The following is a 23,585-nucleotide window of genomic DNA, read 5'->3' on the forward strand; positions in this document are numbered from 1 at the left end:
GAGGCAGGGAAATGGAAACACGACTGCCTTTTAACAGAGAGACTCACCAGCTGAGAGCTCTGCAGCAGAGGTGCCCTGCGTTAAGGTGAGGGCAGGGCGGGGGGCACCTCTGCCGTCAAGTCTCCTAAGCAGGGCTGCATCCAGAGGACAGCAGCTGGAGGAGGCAGCTCACCTGGCTGAACGCACTTGGAAGAACACCTGACACCTTTTCTACAGTAATCCCAAACCCCACGCCTAACAGGTGCTTCTCAGCCCTTCACATTTTCTTCTTCCCTTCAGCCTGTAAGTGTTGTCTGGCAAGGTCCCCACACTCTTCTCTCTGTACTCCTTTCCGTGTTCTAAATTCTATCCATACATGATGACTTCTAAATTTACATCTACAGCCCAACTTTATCCATTATCTCTAGACCATAAGCTTTCTGCAATGATGACATAGCAGAGGTAACCAGAGTCTCCTCCAAGAGCAGAGGTGAGGGGAAGGCTGGTGGAGGGTGAGGTCAGAGGGAAAGATAGGGGTCCTATTCTGTAAGGTAAAACTTTGATTCACTCTAAGGGCCAGGGAGAGCAATTGAAGAATTTTTGTTGGTGGTGGTGGTCCTAGGGCTTGAACTCTGGGCCTTGGACGCTATCCCTGAGCTCTTCAGCTCAAGGCTAGGTCTCTACCACTTGAGCCACAGCACCACTTCCGGCTTTCTAGTGGTAAATTGGAGATAAGAGTCTGAGGGACTTTCATGCCTGGGCTGGCTTTGAACCTCAGATCTTAGCCTCCTGAGTAGTTAGGATTACAGGCATGAGTCACTGGTGCCTTGCTGAAGCATTTTTAAAATAGAGCTATTACATGTTAAAGCTTTTTCTTATTCGAGATTTTTTTTTTGAACGTAGGGCCTCATGCATATTAAGCGTGAACTTTACCCCTAGACTATTTATTGTCCCAGCCCTCTTCCTGGAGCATCACTGTAGAGTAACAGTGGAGGCACAGAGGTAGGTTAGGAGACATTTTTATCCATCCAAGAAAGGCTGACAGTGGTTAGGGCTGGCATGGTGGCGGTGAAGTGGCTGCATAATGAAATGTGTTTTGAAAGAGGCACTGACAAGCCAATTATATCTATAATGTTATGCTCTCCAAATATTAGTTATAGTGATATACACTTGTAATCCCACAACTCAGGAGGTGGAAGCAAGATTATGAGTTTAAGGCCAGGAGTGTGTAGCAAGACCCTGTCTCAAAAAACAAATTTACATAAAATAAACTAGTTCAGTTAGTCTCAGGAGTCACATTTAAAGTACTGAGTAGCCACATGTGGTTAGTGGCTACAATGTTGGACAGCGAAGGTATAGGAAGGACATTTTCATCATTGCACAAAATCCCAGCAGTACTGGTAAGGCACTGAAACAGTAGGCAGCACGTTTTTGGTGTCAATGTTCATTTCTGAGTATATTTGTTACACTAGTAGGTCTTTCTAATTTTTTCTTTTAAGGTAGTCCACCTCTATGAAATGCCTAATGCCTCTAGCTTAGTGTTCTCACCCTGCCCCATCTTTAGATTCACAAATACATGCAACAGGTGTGTCGGTGTCAACTTTTTGCTTGGGGTTGGGGGGAATAGTGGGTAGTGAACATGAAAGAACATAATCAGGATTCTGCCACTGTCTCAGCTATAAACACTAGTGTGATGTGTGTTTCTGAGTACCCCCCCATGCCATTTTCCTCCTGGGATGAACTTGAATGAAGGAGAACCTTCCAGAAAAAAGAGAATGTTACTACTGGGGCTGAAATGGAGTCCAATTTGGATACCACTGGGAGGTGGGGGTATGTGTGAATTTGGAATTAGATTTGGTGGTGAATGCCTATAGTACCAGCACTGAGAATGTAAACTTGCAAGAGCACACACTGTCTGACAAGTCCCCCACCCAGGCCACCCTGCCCATCCTCACAGAGAGAGGGTGGGGTTGCATGGCCTGGTTAGAGCTTTTACAATGACTGAAGTGGAGCCAGGAGACAGACCTATGCTGGTGTTAGGATACCCTCCTCTCCTCAGGACTGAGGGCTTCCTCAGCCAGATTGCTGGCTTGAGCTCTACCTTCCTTCCCATTTCCATTGCTTTTGTAGCAGAGGTCCCCTCCTGATCACCCTGAGGCTTCCTGCATTGGACTTGTAATCCACCAGGATGGAGGGTCATGCAGAAATGGAGATGCTAAGGACACTGAAGGGCCCTTCCACAGGGGAGGTCAGCCTGCACCTGGTGGCCAGAGACAATTCAGGTTCTGGCCCTCACCTTCCCCCAACAGCCTTCATCCTTCCAGGTAGGTCAATTAAGGTATCTTGAGAAATAGCACTTCCGTATCTGCTCACTTTCTTACATCTGCCTTTTTTCACCTGCCTGCCTATGTACACATGCGTGGCACGATGGAGGCAGGGCCACTAGGTTCACCAGTGCTACCATGTCTCTGTATATCCACTCACAGCCACCTCGGCCACACTTGGCCTGCCCAGTAGGACCCTGGATGTGTCCTGCTTCTCCCGGGAGCCAATCCAGGTGGGCACCCTGGAGCGAGGGTCTGGCAGCGAACCAGTGACAGCCACCGTTCTGCCACAGATGAATGCTGGCCCCGGACCCAACTCTAGTGCCAGCACATTACGGCTGCTGGAATGGACGGAGCCTTCGGCCCCGCCCCCTGGGAGTGGCCTACGGGTTAGTGCCCACAGGGATTGGCTAGAAACGGCCAAGGGGCGGGTCCTAGGCTAAGTTGGCAGAGATGCAGAACCCTGGGATTGGTTAGTGCTGCGAGTGCAGGGCTTTCGGGGCGTGGCTTAAGTTGAAGCTCACTTAGGCCCTAGGGGCGGAGCTTAGAGTGAGGCACCTTGGGACTTGTCGTGAAGGTACCTGGGGGCGGGGCTTGGGGAGGGCGGGGCCAGGCCTGAGGGAGCATGAGGTAGTGTGAGGGGTTGGGAGACTGTACGGCTCCCAGGAGGTTCGAGGGCTGGTCCAGGGGTCACCATCCTCAGACTTTCCCACGCCCCAGTTTCGGATAAGCGAGTATACGCCGCTGAAAATGGTGGGAGTGGAGCAACCACTGAACCCCGAGCGGCGGCGACAAGGCTTGACCGAATATGAAGATGGCGGGGTCCCTGCAAGAGGTGGTGATCCGAGCACCCAGCATCCCGGTAGGAGCTGGATACCTGGGTTCTGAGCTGGGCACTGTGCAGGTGGGCAAGGCCTGGGCTTTCCTGAGGACCCTGGGCTGGAGGGTGGAGAAGGCTGGGGGTGGGGGTCTACCAAGCACTGAGAAGGGACCATGGTGAGGCTGCAAAGTGGTGGGAGCCCTGAGGCCCCTTTGGCCCCCACAGGGGACCCCGCTCAGGACCCTCCGGAAGTGCCCCCTCGGGATCCCACCGAGGATCACAGCACCTGTCGGTGCCAGGCGTGTGGGCCTCAGGGTACCTGCCCAGATCGTGGCTCTTCCAACAACGGCTGTCCTCAGCTGTTCCAGGAGCGGTAAGGAGAGGGTGGCAGCCTTACTTGCTCTGCCTTCAGCCCTCAAAGTCCCATTCCTGCTCAGGCTTAGGAGGGAGGCAGAGTGGTGCATGGACTTTCCTACCTAGGCTGGTTTCCAACCGTGATCGATTCTCAGATCTCAGCCTCGCGCGTGGCTACGATGACGGGTGCTGCTTTCCCTGAGGCAGCTCTTCCCTCAGGTCGGTCATCGTGGAGAACACAGGCTGCACAGATGTATCTGATCTCCTGAAACCCATGAAGAAGAGGAGGCACAGGGAATACCAGAGCCCATCAGAGGAATCCGAGTCTTCCATGGTAGGAAGAAGGTCTCACTGGAGAGGGAAGGGGGAGGCCATAGCCCATTCCTCAGCTCCCATTTCCTGATGAGTTCAAGACATGGGGCTATATAGGTACCCATTATAACTCATCCTGATTTTAGATCCAATCTGGGATCAAGTCCTGTCCTCCCCCCCCCCCCCCCAGTCCTGGGGCTTGAAGTTAGGACCTGCACTCTGTTCTTGAGCCTCTCTGTGCTCAGGGCTAGTACTCTACCACTTGAGCCACAGTACCACTTGGCTTTATCTGTTTATATGATACTGAGGAATTAAACCCAGGGCTTCATTTGTGCTAGGAAAGCACTCCACCACTAAGCCACATTCCCAGTCCTCAAGTCCTATACTTGATTGGAGAGAAATAAATAGATTAATCTTGATTGAGAAATAAATAAATTGCTCCCATGTCAGCTTAATGTCACAGTTAAGGCACATTCCTATTATTGGCCCCAAAGTGGATGTGTGTGTGAGGTGGAAAATTCTGTTCCTGAAGTCTAGAACCAAGGCAAGAAGCTAGGAAACATAGACCTCCAGCTGCAGAAGTGGGAATAGACAGCACAAAGCATCTGCTAGGCAGGCAAAATCAACACAGAGCAAGTATTTATATACTTAGTTTCCTGCTTGGGAATACGAGTTTGTCAGGGTATATAACTGGAGGGTTGGGGATTTGGTGCTTACCTGTGCCATGGTACCAACTAACCCACTGGTGCTATTACTACTGGGTGGCCTAGAAGGAATTCTACCTGTTGAGAAGAGTGCATGATATATCTAAGAGCCTGGGAAAGTGTAGGATCAAAAATCTGAGCCTCCACCTCAGTTGCGGAGAACAGGAAGCTAAAAACAGGCTTATCTTCTACAGGAGAAGCGAGACGGAAAGGATCCAGAGAGACAAGCCACCACTACTACCACCCCAGAGAGTGAAGAATGGAGCAGCACTCAACCTGGTACGATGTGTGTGTGTGTGTGTGTCTGGTGGGAGGTTGGAGGGGAGGTTATGGTTGTGATAGAATTTGATACATACATAGATGCTCACCAGTTAGGATACGTGAAAGAAAGACAGTGAGAGAGCGTTGCTGAATTGTATACCAGTGTTCTTGATGGTTATATCATGTGTTTCTTTTTTCTTTGTTATTTAATTGTGAGTAGGCATCATTGCCACCAAAATCTTGGTTTCAGTATATGAAGATTTGAGCTGGATTTTTGCCAACACATGATATTACATTTCTCTTTTTTTTTTGCCAGTCCTGGGCTTGATCTCAGGGCTTAAGCACTATCCTTGGACTTTCTCAAGGCTAGAGCTCTACCACTCGAGCCTTAGCACCACTTCTGGCTTTTTTCTATGTATGTGGTACCAAGGAATTGAACCCGGGTCTTTGTGCATGCTAGGCAACTCTACCACTAGGCCAAACTCCTGGCCTGATATTATATTTCTTTGCTGGTCTAGGCAAGCCCACACTGGTCATTGGTTTGACCTTGCTATTGGTTCTCTATTCTGGCCTTGTGTTTTCTGTTTGTCAGTTGCGGAGCTGAGCTCAGGGCCTGAGCACTGCCTCTGAGCTTTTTCACTCCAGGCCAGCACTCTATCACTTTAAACCACAGAGCTACCTCCAATTTTCTGGAGATAAGGGTCTCATGGACTTTCCTGCCCCAATTGGCTTTGCACCACTTTAGCTTCCTGAGCTAGGATTACAAGGATGAGAGCCATCAATGCCCAGCTTTATTCTGACTTTTTTTTTTTTTGTCAGTCATGGGGCTTGGACTCTGGCCCTTGGTACTGTCCCTGAGTTCTTCAGCTGAAGGCTTATGGCCTTACTCCCTTGAGCCACTTCTGGTTTTCTAATGGTTAATTGGAGATAAGAATCTCATGGTCTTAAGTGCCCAGGCTGGATTTGAACCACAATCCTCAGATCTCAGCCTCCTGAGTAGCTTGGATTATAGGCATGAGCCACCACATTAGGCTCTGAGTTGGTTCCATTACATCCCAGCTTCTTAGCCTAAAGTTTGGTTTGGAATAGGTTCTCAATTAAAGTTTGCTCAAGTAGATGATTAGTACATTGATAATTCCTCTTGGACTTCAGTTCGTTTGCATGAGACACTATCTGTCCCATCTCAGGAAGGTCCAAAAGATGAGTTCATCATCCTACCTCAGTGGATCACTTAGAGCCAGAGGATTTGGGCTATGTCCAAGGTTATATTTTCCCTTTCAATCTCTGCCCACCAGAGCCAAATCAATTATTTTGTCTGTCTGCGTGTGTTATTCCTGGGATTTAAACTCAGGAACTGGGTACTGTCCTTGAGTTTTTTTGCTCAAGACTAGCCAGTTGAGCCATAGCTCTACATAGCTTTTTTGTGCTTAATCAGAGATAAGAGTCTCTTGGACTTTCTTGCCCAAGCTAGTTTCAAACCATGATTCTCAGATCTCAGCCTCCTGGTTAGTTAGGGTGTCAGCTATAATCTACCAGCATCTGGCTCCAAATAAAAAATTTTTGCCAGTCCTGAGCCTTGAACTCAGGGCCTTAGCACTGTCCTTGGGTTTTCTGAAGGCTAGAGCTCTACCTCTTGAGTCACAGCATCACTTCTTGCTTTTTTCTATATATGTGGTACCGAGGAATCAAACTTGGGTCTTTGTGCATGCTAGGCAAGCACTCTACCACTAGGCCAAACTCTGGGCCCTTCAAATCAAATTTTTATCCCTGTCTCCCGTAAGCAGTCATTTCAGAGTCTTAATACTTGGCTCTCTTTGGCTTATGGCCTCATAGATTTACACAGTGAGGAAAGAGATTGTGTCTTTCTTCCGTGGTCTAACTGCTCTGTCTTAATTTACAAAAACAAATGTATAAATCAATGTTATTATTGCTGAGCTGTACAGTGTTCGCTAGTACAGTGTTATCTCTTTTTTTTCAGTAGTAGGAATTGAACCCAGGATTTCATACATACTAGGCAAGCACTCTACAACCAAGCTACAGTATCAGCCCAAAGTTTATTACTCATTTACTATCTCAATGAATGTTGGTGTGACATTGATTTCTCAGTGTTTTCCTCCCCCTCTATGGTTTTCCTTTTTTTTTCTCTATGTGAGGAAACTATGTTAGTAGGGAGAAATTTACATTATGACTTAAGATGTTTATCTGGCACATCTAGAGTTGCTGGAGTGTTCTAATCGTTTAAGACTTACTAATGTATAACACATGTATAATTCAAGCCTCCTCTTTCAAATAGCTCCTTCATCTTTTCAGCTAACCTTTTGGGTAAAAATATCATTTTCTGACATGCCATCAAAAACTCTTTACAACTGATTTAGTTATTAATAGCTATTCTAATAATTTGAACAGATGTCATTCACCATTGTCATGTGGTATCTCATTCTGTCGGTATCTAGATCAAGTGTCTGCAGTAGCATTCCCTAGGATCAACTCATCACTCCTCATAGTCTTTTCAGATGCAGATTCCTCTTCTGTTGCCTTACAGTGGCTTTTATATATTATTCTTTACTTTTTGCAATGCTGGGATGAACCTATCACCTCACACGGCAAGTTCTCTACCGCTGAGCCACATCCCCATTCTTTCATAATTACCTTAGAAAGACATAATTGGACTCTCTTCTTAATAGTTATTCTTTTCTTTTTTTTTTATACGTGTCCTCATCATTGTGAAGGTAATAGGAAAGTTTATAAGAAAGGAAACATGAAGAGCTGACCACTGGTGGCTCAGGCCTATAATCCTTTGTTGAGGAGGCTGAGACCTGAGGATCACAGGAGCCCAGGCGGGAACCTCCATGAGCTGCTTATATCCAATTAACCAGCAAAAAGCTGAAAATAGGGGCTGGGAATTTGGCCTAGTGGTTAAAGTGCTTGCCTAGCATGCATGAAGACCCGGGTTCAATTCCTCGGTACCACATACATAGAAAAAAGCCAGAAGTGGTGCTGAGGCTCAAGTGGTAGAGCTCTAGCCTTGAGAAAATCCAAGGACAGTGCTCAGGCCCTGAGCTCAAGCCCAGGACTGGCAAAAAAAAAAAAAAGCTGAAAATGGAGCTGTGAGTCAAGCGTAAAGTGCTAGACTTCTGACAGTGGCGTGGGGATCGGGACGTGGGAGAATGGACCGAACTCCAGGCCTTCATCTGAGACTGAGCCACCCCTGTGCCTGGCGCCATCATGGGAAAGAGGAACACAGGGTACATATGGTTTCTGATGGGTTTGCTTTGAAGGTTACTATAGAGCTCAGACAAGAGGAACTGAGGAAAGCCCTGCAGCAGGAGCAGCCCTGAAGTCACCCTGTCTGTCTCTTCTCTGCAGCATCAGGTGAGAAGAAGGAGGGCTGGTCGTGGGAGTCCTACTTGGCAGAACAGAAGGCCATCACCGCCCCCATCAACCTCTTCCAGGACGTGAGTTGAGCATTTCCATTTAGAAAGATCCTGTCTTCCTAGTCCAAGGACCGCCACAGACTCAGACCTTCTGGTGTTCTCTGTCTGCCTGGCAGAATGGACAGGGAAGAGGCTGGTAGATGCCGCAGGCAGGATCAGGGGCTTCAAGGATGAGAAGAAATGGGGAGGTACACCCAGGTTCACCCAGTTGCTGGATCTGCAGGTTTCTGAATCTGGTGCCTTTACTCAGCCACATCACTGACCTTTCTGTGTGTTGTGCCAGAGGAGGTTTTTAATCCTGTCCTGCCTCTCAGCTCTTCTATTCCTTTCTGGATCCCTGCGCGACCAATTCCATAGACAAGCTGCCCCTTTGGGAACACCAGGAGGGTGGGGCCTAAAGGCAGTTCCTTCACCCCAAGCTCCCCAGGCAAGGATAAGGCTGGATGGAAGCTGGGTCCTCTCCACTCTGTGCGTTGACAGTCACAGGCGGTCACTCACAGCAAGAATGGCTTCAAAGTGGGTATGAAGCTGGAAGGCATTGACCCTCAGCACCCATCCATGTACTTCATCCTCACGGTGGCCGAGGTGAGCAGGGGCTGGCTCATATCCATCTGACGATGTCGCACAGTGTAGAGGGGCGGGGGGGGATGGGTCCTAGTCTTGCAAAGGATTAAGTTGCCATGTAGAAGAAACTAAGTTTAAACTAGATGAAATACTACAGGGCATGTTACAGATGAAATATTATAGTTCATTCTTGAGGATAGATTCTCCAGGGGAAGTCAAGCTGAGTCCTTGTCCTATAGGAGCTCACAGATTCCAGGTCAGTGACATGCCATGGGGTGGCAGAGGAAAGAGCCTCATTTGGCCTGAGGAGGCAGAAACAGCCTAGAGGAAGGGCTTCCCTTGCCAGCCTTGAGAAAGGAACTTTGGGCATAATGAGGATTGGGATGTGACACATTGGTGTCAAGTGCCAGAATCTGAGTTCAATGGCCACTACCATTAAGAAGAGAAGCAGTGGGCCGGAAATTTGGCCTAGTGGTAGAGTGCTCACCTAGCATGCATGAAGGCCCGGATTCAATTCCCTGGTACCACAAAGATAGACAAAAGCCAGAAGTGCTGCTATATCTTAAGTGGTAGAGCTCTAGCCTTGAGAAAGCCCAAGGACAGTGCTCAGACCTTGAGTTTAAGTCCCAGGACTGGCAAAGAAAAAGAGAGAGACAGACAGACAGACAGACAGACAGACAGACAGACAGAGGAGAGAGAAACAGAAGAAACAAGCCACTAAGTGGGCCAAGGTTCTGGACTTACCCATTAATGAACACTGAAGAGTGTAACTGAACTGAGTGATGGAACTCAAGCCATTAGCCAAAGGGACCCTACAGCGGATGTCCAAGTGGAGAGCAGTGAAAGGAGATAGCAGAAGAAAGGCTATTAAGGGTCCTGAGCAGTCTCAAGCCTATGATCAAGTCCCATCCAGGGCACAGGAGGGCAGGAGTCCATCTGTCCTGCACCCAATATTCAAGGCTCTTGAGGACATGAACTGGCCTTGATATAGGATGAGTGAGATGCTTGGGACAGAATCCAAGACTGGAACATGAAGAAGAGGAGGGAGAATGGGAGAAGAGGAGGAGAGAGGGAAGGGAAAGGGGTCGGGAACCTGTCAGTGTCAAGGGCCTTAAGATCACAGGCTGGGCTAGGAGAGGCAAGGGTCAGGTGCTGAATCTCCTGCTGCCACGGGAGTCGCTGTGATCCTTTCATGGGCCCAGGTTTGTGGCTACCGCCTCCGACTACACTTCGATGGGTATTCTGAGTGCCATGACTTCTGGGTCAATGCCAACTCCCCTGACATTCATCCTGCTGGCTGGTTTGAGAAGACTGGGCATAAGCTGCAACCTCCCAAAGGTAAGGCTTGCCCAGGTTAGTCCTGGGAGGCAGTGAGTTCCCCAGATCCTCTCTTCTTCCCCATCAGTCCTCACTTCCAGCTCCCCAGATTGCCAGTCCTGTCAGCCACTCTATCACCTTCTCATGTGACTACCCTGGAGTCAGGGGAGAAGACCTTTACATGCTCGCTCTGCTCCTGCCCTGCTTTGGCAAGGGGGGTGGTCCCATGAGGGTTGTGAGGGGTCCTCAGGCCCACCCAAATCTGCTGCTTCAGTGTGGGGTCCCCTCAGCACAGCCTAGCCTCTGCACAGCGCTCTGTCATTCCCCCACGAGGGGCCTAGGTTACAAGGAGGAAGAGTTCAGCTGGAGCCAGTACCTGCGCAGCACAAGAGCTCAGGCGGCCCCCAAGCACCTGTTTGTGAGCCAGAGCCATGTGAGTGCCCCTGAGGGAGAGTGGATGTCACCCCCCAGACCCCCAGGCTAGAGTCACCACAGCCTGCCCAGGGGATCTGACTCACTACAAAAGAGCTCATCTTCTGGTGCTCTCAGGTTTCTGGTCAATCTTGTCAGGTGGAACAGCTGCACAGAGCCAAGGGTCAGCACTCAGGGAGGGGAGGGCAGGGGCTGGTTCCTTCTACCCACCCTGTCCTATCTCATTTTCTGTTGCTATGATAAAATACTCAAGACTAGATCATGTCTAAACAAAAGAGATATGTATAGCTCATGATTCTGGAGGCTAATGGCACCTCAGTGATGGGAATGCATACAGGAGTGATCAGAGATCCGAAGGGTAAGTTTAGTAGTCAGAGGGATTCCAGGACTATCTGCTTGTATTGATTAATTGTTCAAATAAGGATTCACTCTCTAGGGAACTAACCAAGGTTCTTCCAGCACTACATTAATAGCCAGGCGCTGGTGGCTCACACTGGTAATCCTAGCTACTCAGGAGGCTGAGATCTGAGGCTCGAGATTTAAAACCAGCCTGGGCACTAAACTACATTAATACCTCTCCCGCCTCACCCCCCCCCACACACCTAATTCTCTCTACCTCTCAACACCATCTCATTGGGTACCATACGTCTAGCATAGGAGTCCGTTGGGGAACACACTCAAGCCATAGCCCTTCCCTACTGCAGGATTCTCCATGCATGTCCAGGAGTCTCAGGCCCATTGCCTCAGCCTGGGCACTTACATGGCACTAGTTTTTCTTTTCATTCTTCAGTCCTTTGTATAAAGTTAAAGTCTATTCCACAAACTTCTTTTCTGCTAACATTGTGACTCTTGGTTTTCATTCCTAACAATCTCTTAACCTCTTCAAAAACAGCTGGCAGCATTAACAAATATCTCCTGCAATCCAATGCAAAGAATCTGAAAAAAATATAGGGAGTCCTTATTGAAGATATTTGTATTGGCAGTATAGGTAAATGATAACGTCCACTCGTCTACTCATCATGCATGAGGCTCTGAGTTGAATCCCCAGCACCATGTACATGTGCACACACACACACACACACACACACACACACACACACACACACACTTAATAAAAGATTCAAGTCCCTTTGTGCCACCATGCTGTTCAGGTAGACTTAGTCTTCTACCCTAGCCCAACCCCAGAGCCTATTATTGCAGGTTCACAGGTGGCCCTCCTGTTTCTGTGACAAGTAGCACAGTCTTTTTTCTTTTTGCCAATCCTGGAACATGAACTCAGGGCCTGGGCACTGTCCTTCCGCTTCTTTTGCTCAAGGCTAGCCCTCTACCCCTTGAGCCACAGCTCTGTCTCTCCATATCTTTTCTGTTTAGCCACAGCTCCATCTCTCCATCCTTTTGGAGGTAAGAGTCTTACCGATTTAACTTCCCAGACTGACTTCAAACTGTGATCCTCAGATCTCAACTTCCTGAGTAACTAAGGTTATAGATGTGAGCTACTGGTGGTTGGCCAAGATTTAAATCTTGACCCTGCTATTGACTCACATTGTGTTTTGTGTCAAACTATTTAACTTGTAAAATGAGAACAATAATCTTGTAGAATCATTGAAAACATGTCGGGGGGGGTGATGTCTTTTGGACAGGTGGAGGTGGAGGTCTTCTGTTTGGAATATGGCAGATGCCCAGTTACTACTGGTTCCCTCTCCACTCCCTACATCCTTTAAGGAAAGAACTTGCCAGTGCTTCCTTCCCCACTGCCTGTCTCAGGCCAAGCCAGGCCAGGCTTGTTCCCTTATGGGGACTTGTCCTCAGCCTGCCAGACTATATGGATAAAAGCACCAGAAGTCCCTGAATGGCCTAGACTCTTGGCTTATAATTCTGCCCTGAAAGAACCCTTATTTGTAGCCTATTTCTCCCTTTCTCACTCCTTCACTTCCCAGGCAGACCTCCTAGATAACTTGAGCCTGTGTTCAGCAGTGGGCTCTGGGCTAGCTCTTGCTAGACCTAGCCCCGGCCGTGGCAGCCCTCTTGTTACCCCTAGAGTCCTCCACCCCTGGGCTTCCAAGTGGGCATGAAGCTGGAGGCCGTTGACCGCATGAACCCATCGCTCGTCTGCGTGGCCAGTGTGACTGACGTGGTGGACAGCCGCTTCCTGGTGCACTTTGACAACTGGGACGATACTTACGACTACTGGTAGTGGGGGTGGGGGGAACCTAGACTTGATCTGCAAGGAGAGGGGGTGGCAAGGGCAAAACCCCTCTCATAGCTCAGGTACTGGTGGGTTCCTATCACCCCACTCATAGCATTCCGATCCTGTGCTGGCTGGGAGTAACGACCTGAGCTGTGTCATAAGACACACACCTCAGCATCATGTGCTTCACCAAGACTTTCCCCTAGATATTACAGGCAATGTGGCAGTTTTCTGACCCTTGTCAGCTACCTGAAACTACACTGTGTGGCTGACCAGCCCTCTGTGTTTCTCTTGGACAGTGAGCAGTGATGCATTCTTGGGTTTCAGGTGTGATCCCAGTAGTCCCTACATCCACCCCGTGGGCTGGTGCCAGAAGCAAGGAAAGCCCCTCACCCCTCCACAAGGTGATACTGCAGCCCACCTCCTCACTCCCCTACCCTTCATCAACACCTTATCAGTGGCCTCTTCTTGGCCAACTTGTTGAGAATCTGTGTGTGTGTGTGTGCGTGCACACACACTGAAGGCTAACACTCTACCACTTTAGCCAAGGCTCCACTCTTTGGTAGTTAAACTGAAAATAAGACTCACACGGACTACCCAGATTGACTTCGAACCCGGATCCCCAGACCTCAGCCTCCTAAGTAGCTAGGGTTACAGGTGTGAGCCACTACCAGTACCCCACCCCTTGATTTACTTTTATGTTTTGAGTATCATGTCAAACACTGACCCTGGGTAGACTTAAGGGGAACTTAAGTGACTCACCTCAGCAGACATGGGGTCCAAAGCAAAGTAAGCAAAGTCTTCCTCCCTGGAGGGTCTCTGGCCCCAGGGAAATAGCTGCTGCAATGGGACTGAAAGGGAGTAGAGATGATGGGAACTGTGGTTCCCAGACAGGCCTGTGAGCCCTTAGGTAGTGAATGCTTTGATTCTCCCCAGGACCCAATTCCTAGGTAGGGTCTCTGCTCCTTCTTCTATGCTTGCATTTCTGCCTGGGGTGGGGGGCAAAGATTTTCCCTAGTCACCTGGGTGGAGAGACATTCCTCTTCCCTCTTCTCCAGACTACCCAGACCCCGATAGCTTCTGCTGGGAGAAATATCTAGAAGAAACTGGGACCTCCGCTGTGCCCACCTGGGCCTTCAAAACGGTGAGTGTGATGCTCCCCTTAGAACTGAGCTCAGGGAGCAGGAGCTCTCAGCCAGCTAATATGGGGCTTTTGCCTCCCCACTGATGGTTGGGCAACTGATTTCTTGAGCATAGTACATGGACTCCCTTCTCCGCTCTCCTGAGTTGAGTCTTGGCATGAAAGCAACTGTCCTCTTGCAGCGCCCCCCTCACAACTTCCTGGTCAATATGAAGCTGGAGGCCGTGGACCGCAGGAACCCGTCCTTGATTCGGGTGGCCAGTGTGGAGGATGTGGAGGACCATCGGATAAAGGTGGTTCTGGGACCCTAGGGTAGGGGAGAAGACAGGTCATTTGGGCGGAAATGCTATAGACTGGTAAAAGCTTGGCATGAGCCATTCTCTCCTCATTGCTGATCTTTGTGGGCTTGTCTTCTCTGAGAGTTAATCTTCTTATCTGTAAGATGAGCCTAATAAGTCTTAATCCTACCCAGAGATTGATTAGAGTTACTAGTCATTTATACACTGAAGTCCTAAAAAAAGAGGGCCAAGACCAATGACTGGTTTTTCCAATCCAGGACCCCATTGTCATGGTTCAAGGGATAGGGAGAGACTCCCACAGCCTCGAGGGCCTCCCCACTGACCACTGTGAGGGAAATACCTGACCTTCAAAGACTTTCCTTCTGCAGCTCCACTTTGATGGCTGGAATCACAACTATGATTTCTGGATCGATGCTGACCATCCAGACATCCACCCTGCAGGCTGGTGCTCCAAGACAGGACACCCCCTGGAGCCTCCTCTCCGTGGGTACCCCACAACACTGTCTTTTTCTTTTTTTGCCAGTCCTGGGGCTTGAACTCAGGGCCTGGGCACTGTCCTTGGGCACTTTAGCTCAAGGCTAGCACTCAACTACTTGAGCCACAGTATAGCACCACTTCCAGCTTTTTCTGTGTATGTGGTACCAAGGAATCAAACCCAGGGCTTTGTGCATGCTAGGGGAGCACTCTACCACTAGGCTGCATTCCTGGCCCCCACGACACTGCCTTTTTCCCTCCCACCAACCCCTGACAACACTTCCTTCCTATAACCTGCTAAACCCACAGTGAACTCCAGAATCCAGTTTCCTGCCCACGACTGTCTATGTACTAAGCAAGAATTAAACCCAGAGACTGAGGGCATGGCTGCACGTTGCAGTCTTCTTTACCCAAGTCAAGTGATGTCCTGTGGTAGGATGGGGGCCCAGCCTGGCTCAGGTCCTTCCTACTTGAGCTGACCTCCTACATTCTAGAGGTCATGTTTCTGGCCTCTAGGACCCTATGCCAACTTCTCTCCCTGCCCCCTCCAGGACCCAGAGATTCCAGCTCTACTTCCCCTGGGGACTGCTCCCCCGTCAGCTACAGGAGCCTGCCTCCTACAAGGCCCTCCAAGTACAACTTTCACCAGCGGTGAGTGCAGGCCTCCTTCCCAGAGACCCTCAGGCATAGTTTGCTAAGACCTTGTAAAGGGGGCCAGAGTTGGGGAGGGGCTCCATGGAGACAGATGGAGCCCACCTGGGCCTTGAAGGTGATGAGTTGTGATGCTCCCTCAAGAGCTGCATTCATGCCATGTGTTTGACTTTCTTCCCCAGGAGATGTCCAACTCCTGGCTGTGATGGCTCTGGTCACGTCACAGGCAAGTTCACAGCTCACCATTGCCTCTCAGGCTGCCCACTGGCCGAGAGGAACCAGAGCCGGCTGAAAGCAGATCTGTCTGATTCTGAGGCCTCAGCCCGGAAGAGGAACCTCCCAAGCTTGTCCCCTAGGAAGAAGCCTCGCCATCACGGCCGGTGAGAAGGCCAGGGAATCAGGGCCTGGGCTTCCTGAGTGCGGGGCCTCCTGTCTTCTCCAGCCAACCACTGATCCCCTGCTGCGGGCCTGGTTCCTCTCTCTCCAGGATTGGACGTCCTCCAAAGTATCGCAAGATTCCACAGGAAGATTTCCAGAGTAAGTGTAGGCCCTCCCCACACCCTCTCAAGTGGGCACCAAGTGCACAGGATTGGTGTTTGTAAACCTCTCTCCTTGGCTTGCAGAGGGCTGCCTTAGGGTCTGTGTGCTTGTATGCTCTGTCTTTGGAACATGAGCATCTCTGGTGTCTCAGACTTCCTGAGCCTCAGCATCCCTCACTTGTCACATGCAGATGATGATAGTTCTTGCCTCATGGTGTGGTGGGAGGCCTAAGTTGGACAATCTGAGTGCCTGGCACACTATCTGTAGGTAGAGTTACTGCTGAGTCTCTAGCCTGATTCCCTCCTGCTGCTGCTTCATAGTGTTTTTTTCTTGGTGGAGATAGAAAACTCTTCCTGCAGCCTCAGGCCTGAGTGATGAGGTCTTTGGCTGGCCTCCAGGACCTCTGAAGAGGGACTCAGAGGATCAGACTGAAGTGGGATTCAGAGGATCAGATTGTAGTAGACCCCATTTCTGTGCACCATTTATCACTGGTCAGCAACCATTGCAGAATTGAAATCTGACCTCCAGAGGGCGCCCTGACCAACTGTGTAGAGTTTTTAAGACATCTAGCTGACTAAAAAGTGACTGAGACTGTGTTTAAAGAGGGGAGGAAGGACTCACAAAAGCACAGAAGCACTTCAAAGACAGAGTAACCTCTGCAGGCTCCCCATCCTGCCCCCACCACTGTGGCAAATGGCCCTGGGCCCAAAAGGGACATTGATTACCACTACCCTTCTGGAGAAGAAGCTTCACATACATTCTCCATGTAGGCTCAAGATGTGCTGGTGAATGTCCCATGGGAAAGACGCCTGGTGGCACAGGATTTGGCTGCCCATTGTTTGAAAGAGTTTTATTTATTTTTATATTTATTTTTGTGAGTCATGGGACTTGATCTCTGGGCCTGGGCACTGTCCCTGAGCTCTTCAGCTGAAGGCTACCACCCTACCCCTGGAGCCTCAGCTCTACTTCCCATTTTCTAGATGTTAATTGAAGCTAAGACTCTCATGGTCTTTGGTGCACAGGCTGGCTTTGAACCTTGATCCTCAGATCTCAGCCTCCTGAGTAGCTAGGATTACAGGTGTGAGCCACTGCGCCCAGCTTGAAAGAGTTATTGGAGCCGTTTTAGGACACTGTGACTGCCTGTGAGAGCCTGGCTGTGCTCTGAGAAGAAAGATCAGGGGAAACTCTCAGTGATCTGGCTGTGGTCTCCAGGTCTTCTCCAAGGTGTGAAGAAGTCTACACTCAGTGGATGAGAGGCGAGAGCATGGCCAGGTGGACAAAGTGCTCGTGGACCTTGGGAAAAATCTGGATGTGCCCCCATTAGATCAAGAGAGGAGAGGGTGGTTAAGGGAAGCAGGGAAAGCAGCTACTTGTTAAATGATTAGGAAGCTTGTGGGGGGAGGGTGCGGGGAGGGAGAGAGTTGGGTAGGTCTTGAATTTGTACTGGCCAATAGAAGGCAGCATGGAAGAGGCCACAGAAGCCCATTCGTGGGGCTTAGAACAGGATCCTCAGGCTTGGGGCAGAGGAGCAAGCATCTGGTGTGAGGTGGAGGCTTAGGGAGAGGGTGGCCCACTGAGATAAGCAGCAAAAGTCACAGAGGAGAGTGGGCCACAGAGGAGCTACATTAGTGAAAGTTGGGAATGAGCACAACACAAGTAAGAAAGTGCAGGTCTCAGGGCTGGAGGTGTGGTTCAGATGGTGGAGACCCTGCCTAATAAGTACAAGGATCTGAGATCAAACCCCAGGATGGCTGAGGCTAGAACAGCCAAGTTGAGTCAAGTCCTAGGAGGCCAGAGCCAGGCCTGCCAAAGAAAAAGCCAGGCAGAGCAGCATGATTCACCAGATCCACAGGGCCAAGATTTCTGAGCAGAGCAGAGAGGGTAGCAGTCTCAGGTAGCCCGGATGTGAGGGGTCTTTAACACTGGCTCTCCAGCTTTCCCCTCTGCTTCATAGCCCTGCCTCCTGATGTCGTGCACCAGTCCTTCTTCATGTCAGCCTTGTCCACCCACCCAGACCGCTCACTCTCATTGTGTTGGGAGCAGCACTGTAAGCTCCTGCCAGGCGTAGCGGGCATCTCAGCCTCCACTGTCTCCAAGTGGACCATCGAGGAGGTAAGATATCTACCCCCCTCCCTTGGCCTCCTCCTCTCCCTCTTGCCTGCATCTTCCACTTACCATACCTGATGAGGCAAGTCTCTGGTAGATAGACCCTCACTCTGACTTCACTCCTGACTGCCCCTTCTGCTCATTAGCTACCCTGTGTGGCCAAAGGAGATAGTGTCGCACATGCCACACATAGTAGATGGGCAGGGACTGTGCTACCCCCCTAACTAGACATCTAGCAGAAGACTTGGTCTTTAACCCTCGACCTTAAGCGTAAGGGGCCTCCCCTCATCCACATTCTAGCACTGAGATGCAGGGATCCTCTGGGGCTAATGGGAACAAGCAACACCAGCCCAGATGAGAAGTCCCAAGGGTACAAAAGCCTGCCCTTCCCCTGCATTTCTACTCCATTTCCTAGTCAACACACTTTCTCTGCTTTCCAAGGTCTTTGGCTTCGTTCAGACCCTGACAGGTTGCGAGGACCAAGCACGCCTCTTCAAAGATGAGGTAAGGTGCAAGTGCAGACGGGGGAGAGAGACAAAGTCATTGAGGCAGCAGGAACAGGTGCCCTCACCAGCACTCCCCTGACCAGAAGATGAACCCAGAGTTTCATGCATGCTAAGGGGTCTCTGTTGCCCATACAGCCAAGACCAGTCACAAGGATCTACAGGTCTAGGAAGAACCTGGTGTGGACTGTGGCTGGAGATTACCGTGTTCACATCATCTTCAGGAGGAAAAACACAACCTAGAGACAGGATTCTGTTCACTCTCTGCTCTTTGCCCAGTCTTGTTTTCAAACTTAGTTTCACCAGTGGCAGTGAGTTGAAACATTTGGGGTCTTGGGGTGCTGGGAATGGGACCGAAAGCTTTGCACAGGCTAAGCAGGTGTACTCTGATTGAACTACACTCCTCAGAACAAAGATTCTATTGAATGGCACAGGTATAAGTGTTTACTGCAAGGGGCCTAACACATACTAAAATAGAGGTCCAAAAAATTAATAGAGGTAAGAAACAGCTATAGGTTAAAAAAATTGCAGGGAGCTAGGAGTGTGGCCCAGTGGTAGAGTGCTTGCCTAGCATGCACAAAGTCCTGAGTTTGATTCCTTGGTACCACATATACAGAACAAATGCTAGAAGTGATGCTGTGGCTCAAGTGGTAGAGCACTAGCCTTGAGAAAGCCCAAGGACAGTGCCCAGGCCCTGAGTTCAAGCCCCAGGACTGCCAAAATGGCAACTTTGGAGATGGTCTATATGAGTCCCAATTTAAATTTAAATAATTTACCACTGAGGCTGCATCTTTATATAATGGAGACAGATTGAAGTATCCATAGGGCAGGGCCATGGTGAGTGCTGGAAATGAGGAGTGAGTCATTCTACCAGGACATCTAGTATAATTAGATGCAATGCCACTGGTGTGTGCACATGTATAGCAATGTTATAAAGTCATACACCAATCCTATCACTGTATCAGAAAGCCCAAGTGAGGGCAGGAGAGGTTCTATAAGTGTTCCTTGTGACTTTATGTGCACAGGTCACTCTTACAAATAAAGAGCTTTCTCAGAACTCTCTTAGTTTGTAGTTTGCAACTAGAAAAGACCTTTGAGGTTCTTTTTAAGGTCCCCCCACAAAGAATATCTGCATCCATCTTCCTGTGCATCCCCCTCCCAAGTAACGTGTGCTTTGCTGCCCAAGCTGTGCCACCTGCAGTGGACAGCTCTTCTTCCTCCAGGCCCAGCACAACTTGCTTCCATTCGCATTCTAGGGGCTCCCCTTGCCCCTGGCCTGCCAATCCTATCTTCGTGCATGTGTTCCCCAGCTGCCCTCCTGTTCCCAGTGAGTCCTGACCAACATGGGACACACTGAGCAGCTTCTCACCCACACAGGTTGTTGTTGGAGGTTTGATGTTTTCATTGGTTGGAGTAGTTATTGTTTGTTTTGGATCTGAGACCTTAAACTCAGGATCTTGTGCGTGCTGAGCCCATGTTTTACCAACTGAGCTGCACCCCTACCACCAGGTGTTGCTTTTTTATTATCTTTAAATAGTTGTACAAATGGGATTGCAATTCAGAAAATCAGTTGTCAATACAACGCCTTTTGATCAGGGTCACCCCTTCCACCTAAATGGTTTTGTTCTTATTGTTGTTTTGCCAGTCCTGGGGCTTGAACTAAGGACCTGGGCTCTGTCCCTGAGCCTCTTTTGCTTAAGGCTACCACTCTACCACTTGAGTCACAGCATCACTTCTGGCTTTTTCAGATTATGTGGTCCTGAGAAATCATACCCCAGGGCTTTATGCATGCTAGGCAAACACTCTACCACTAAGCCACATTTCCAGTCCAACCTAGATGACTTTAATTGAGATGAAATGCAGGCCTAGCAGCTTGCTTCTGCCCCATTTTGAGGGTTCCCCTCCCCCCAGCCTACCTTGATGTCTGTAATTTGTCTTGTTCCTATATGCATCACTGATCTTGCATTAATCTTAAAGTGGATAAAGTCTAACACCATATGTTTTATGCAATATGCACTTGAACCCAACACTTCCATCCAGATATAAACTATATCCATCATACCAGAAAGCCCTTTCTCAGGCCCCCTTAATCGGTCTCCACCCCAAAGGGCTACGACCGTTATCATTTTAGTACCACAGATTAGCTCTGCCTGTTTTTGAATTCATATCTATGAAGTCAGACTGCATGTATGTCTTTGGCTCGTTGTAATGTTTCTGAGGTCTTCACATGTTTCAATCTATACCTGTAGCTTGTAATTACTAAGGCTGCTCCAAATTCTGAATATGCACAGTGCTCCTGCTCGTGAACCTGTGAATGCTATCCTTTCCCCAAGCCTGTAGCCTGCTCAGCCTCCTTCTCCCACTCTCTCTCTCCACTCTACAACTGGCTTCTTCCATCCCTGCCTCTACCCTAGGATGTGAGCCCTAAACAATTAGCAGCATTTTACATAGTTGTTTCACCATAGCTGCTGGTTTGGGATGAAACAACTTGAAGTAAATTACAGACATTAAGATATTGCACCCAGGCTGGAAATAGGGCTTAGTGGTAGAGTGCTTGCCTAGCATACAGGAAGCCCTGGGTTCAATTCCTCAGTAACACGTAAACAGAAAAGGCCGGAAGTGATGCTGTGGCTCAAGAGGTAGAGCACTAACTTGGAGCAAAAGAAGCTCAAAGACAGTGTGCAGGCCCTAAAGTGCCCCCCAGGACAGAAACAAAACAAACAAAAAGATATTGCACCCCTAAATACCCTAGTTTGCATCTCTGAAACCAAAGGTTTTCTCTACATAACCACAATATGGCTCTTGCACTGACAAACCAAAAATAGCACCTGCTGATCATTCCATACCCAGCTTTATTTAAATTTCCCCAGTTGCTACCACATTGTTTTTGACAGGTTTTGAGCCAGGATCCAAATAAGGCCACCATAACTGATTTTGGTTGTATGTCTCTTAAAATACTTTCTAGGGCTTGATGTGAGGGCTTCGCATTCTTGCTTAGCTTTTTCACTTAAGGCTGGCTGGCACTCTACCACTGGAACCACGCCTCTACTTCTGGCTTTCTGCTGGATAAGAGTCTCTTAAATCTCAGCTTCCTGAGTAGCTAGGATTACAGGTGTGAGCTACTGGCACCTGGCATAGATAGCTTCTAGCATCGTCCGTGTTCTTTGTATGTGTGTATGTGTCTATGTGTGACATTTTAAGAAGTCTCATAGGGCCTGGAGTTTGGCCTAGTGGTTAAAGTGCTTGCCTAGCATGCATGAAGACCCGGGTTTGATTCCTTGGTACCACATATATAGAAAAAGCCTGAAGTGGTGCTGAGGCTCAAGTGGTAGAGCTCTAGCCTTGAGAAAGTCCAAGGACAGTGCTCAGGCCCTAAGCTCAAGCCCAAGACTCGCAAAAAAAAAAAAAAAGAAATCTCATAGAATATACACTTCTGACTTTGTCATGTTTTCATGTATTTCACTGACCTTGCCTTTCTAATTGTCTATATTTCCCGTAAAATAGGAGCTAGATCCAAAGCCTTGCTTAGATACAAGTTCTGATCTTTCTTTCACTCTCTTTCTCTCACTCTCTTTCTGTGTCTCTCTGTATCTCTATCTCTGTCTCTGTCTCTGTCTGACTCTCTCTCGGACAGGCAGTGGGTAACATGCTATACCTTGTACTGCACCACCTGGGCTGTACACATGGCATGTGCCGGTCCCTCTATGAGCAGCAGTCATGTTAACCAATGGCTTCAAGGGTCATGTTGTGAGGACCACAGTAGCATGATCTTGTTGTTGTTTTATGTTCATTTGTTTTGTTTCTGATTTAGATGTTTCAAAGATGTTAATCACACTGAATCCAAGGTCATTACACAAACACAGTGAGTTTGGGAAACTTGTGAGGTAGATGAAATGGCTTAGAGTCTGGGCAAGACTGGCTTTAAAGGGGCTGTGGCTCCTCTCTCACCTAGACCCTGCACTTACAAGAGGCCTGGACTTGGCCTCAGGCTCCGCTGTCCTATCTTGAAATGATAAATTTTGGAGCAATAGGCTTTGCATTTTCATTTTATACTCAGTCCCACAATGAGCAGCAGCAGGTTTAGGATATTGCAGGAAAAAAAAAAAGCTGAAACTCAGACTGGTCAGCAGAGAGAGAGCGAGAGAGAGAGCGAGAGAGAGAGAGAGAGAGAGAGAGAGAGAGAGAGAGAATGCAGATGTGTAACATAGTTGAACCAGTGGCTATCTTTCTTTCCTTCTCTGTCCCCATGGCTGTCTTCCTTTTCTCCTCTCTCCTTCCCTTCTCCTTTCTCCGGGCCCTTCCTCCACCCCTCTCCCTCCTCCTTCCCTTCCCCCCACCATGACACATCTTTTATTCCCATTTTCTTTCTCCCCTCCCGACTCCCCATGCACATCCTGTCATTCCTTCCCTCCGTCCCCACAACCCTGGCCACCCTCTCCACTCTCCACCTCCCTCTCCCGACCCCTCAGATGATTGACGGCGAGGCCTTCCTTTTGCTGACACAGGCGGACATTGTGAAGATTATGAGCGTCAAGCTGGGCCCAGCCTTGAAGATCTATAACGCCATTCTCATGTTCAAAAATGCTGATGACACCTTCAAGTGACTGGCCTGGGGCTGCGCCTCCTCCATCCCTTGCCGGGCTTTCCTCTCCGGCTGATGCTTCCTTCCCAACTTGAGTTCCTCATTCCTCCATCTAAGCCCCTCCCCTGCACCTTCTTTATCTGACCTGAGGCTAAGTATTTCCAGAATATGTGTGGGAGCCTAGGAGCCTTGGAAAGGTGGTATCTGGCACTTTGCTTCTGTCAGTCCTGGCGCTCGTTTGCCTCGGTTGCACAGTGAAGGTGAGACTGGGCTGGGGGCGACTGGTGGGGTGGATTACAGGCGCCCCATATCTCCATCTGACTCAGTTGGCACCGAAAGATGTTTTGTCTTAGCAGTGACGATAAGCCTGGTAGGAGTTCTGTAACCTGAGGTTCTGTTTCCTTTGGCATCTCTACGTACCCTTCTCTCCTTTCTTCCTACCAAGTGCCCCTGCCACACACATTATACATTTGCCGCTCCACCTGTGGTTTTATACTCTTTCTCTGCTACCTGGATCCTGGTCAGTGCTCTAGCTGTGGTCAGCCAGACCCTATGGTTCTTCCCACTTAGAAATGGAAGCCTCAGAAACATGTCATCAGT

General features: G+C 49.2%; 1 protein-coding gene across 1 annotated transcript; it reads left to right on the forward strand.

Annotated features, from left to right (window-relative positions):
* The first annotated feature begins 2,167 nt into the window (after positions 1 to 2,167).
* L3mbtl1 (L3MBTL histone methyl-lysine binding protein 1) lies at positions 2,168 to 23,045 on the forward strand. Its single transcript, XM_090352381.1, is given in 23 exon segments — positions 2,168 to 2,303; positions 2,466 to 2,692; positions 3,024 to 3,165; positions 3,349 to 3,496; positions 3,697 to 3,801; positions 4,355 to 4,370; positions 4,688 to 4,772; positions 8,121 to 8,209; positions 8,669 to 8,773; positions 9,955 to 10,090; positions 10,411 to 10,544; positions 10,547 to 10,639; positions 12,540 to 12,691; positions 13,017 to 13,093; positions 13,748 to 13,833; positions 14,013 to 14,123; positions 14,498 to 14,612; positions 15,155 to 15,254; positions 15,437 to 15,634; positions 15,742 to 15,791; positions 17,749 to 17,906; positions 18,342 to 18,404; positions 22,909 to 23,045. Coding segments are annotated over 23 exon segments (2,625 nt in total). The 3' UTR covers positions 23,008 to 23,045.
* Positions 23,046 to 23,585: the final 540 nt, after the last annotated feature.

The sequence above is a fragment of the Megascapheus bottae genome, chromosome 18, assembly GCF_031878675.1.
Source record: "Megascapheus bottae isolate mThoBot1 chromosome 18, mThoBot2.hap1, whole genome shotgun sequence".
In the NCBI taxonomy this organism is placed as follows: domain Eukaryota; kingdom Metazoa; phylum Chordata; class Mammalia; order Rodentia; family Geomyidae; genus Megascapheus; species Megascapheus bottae.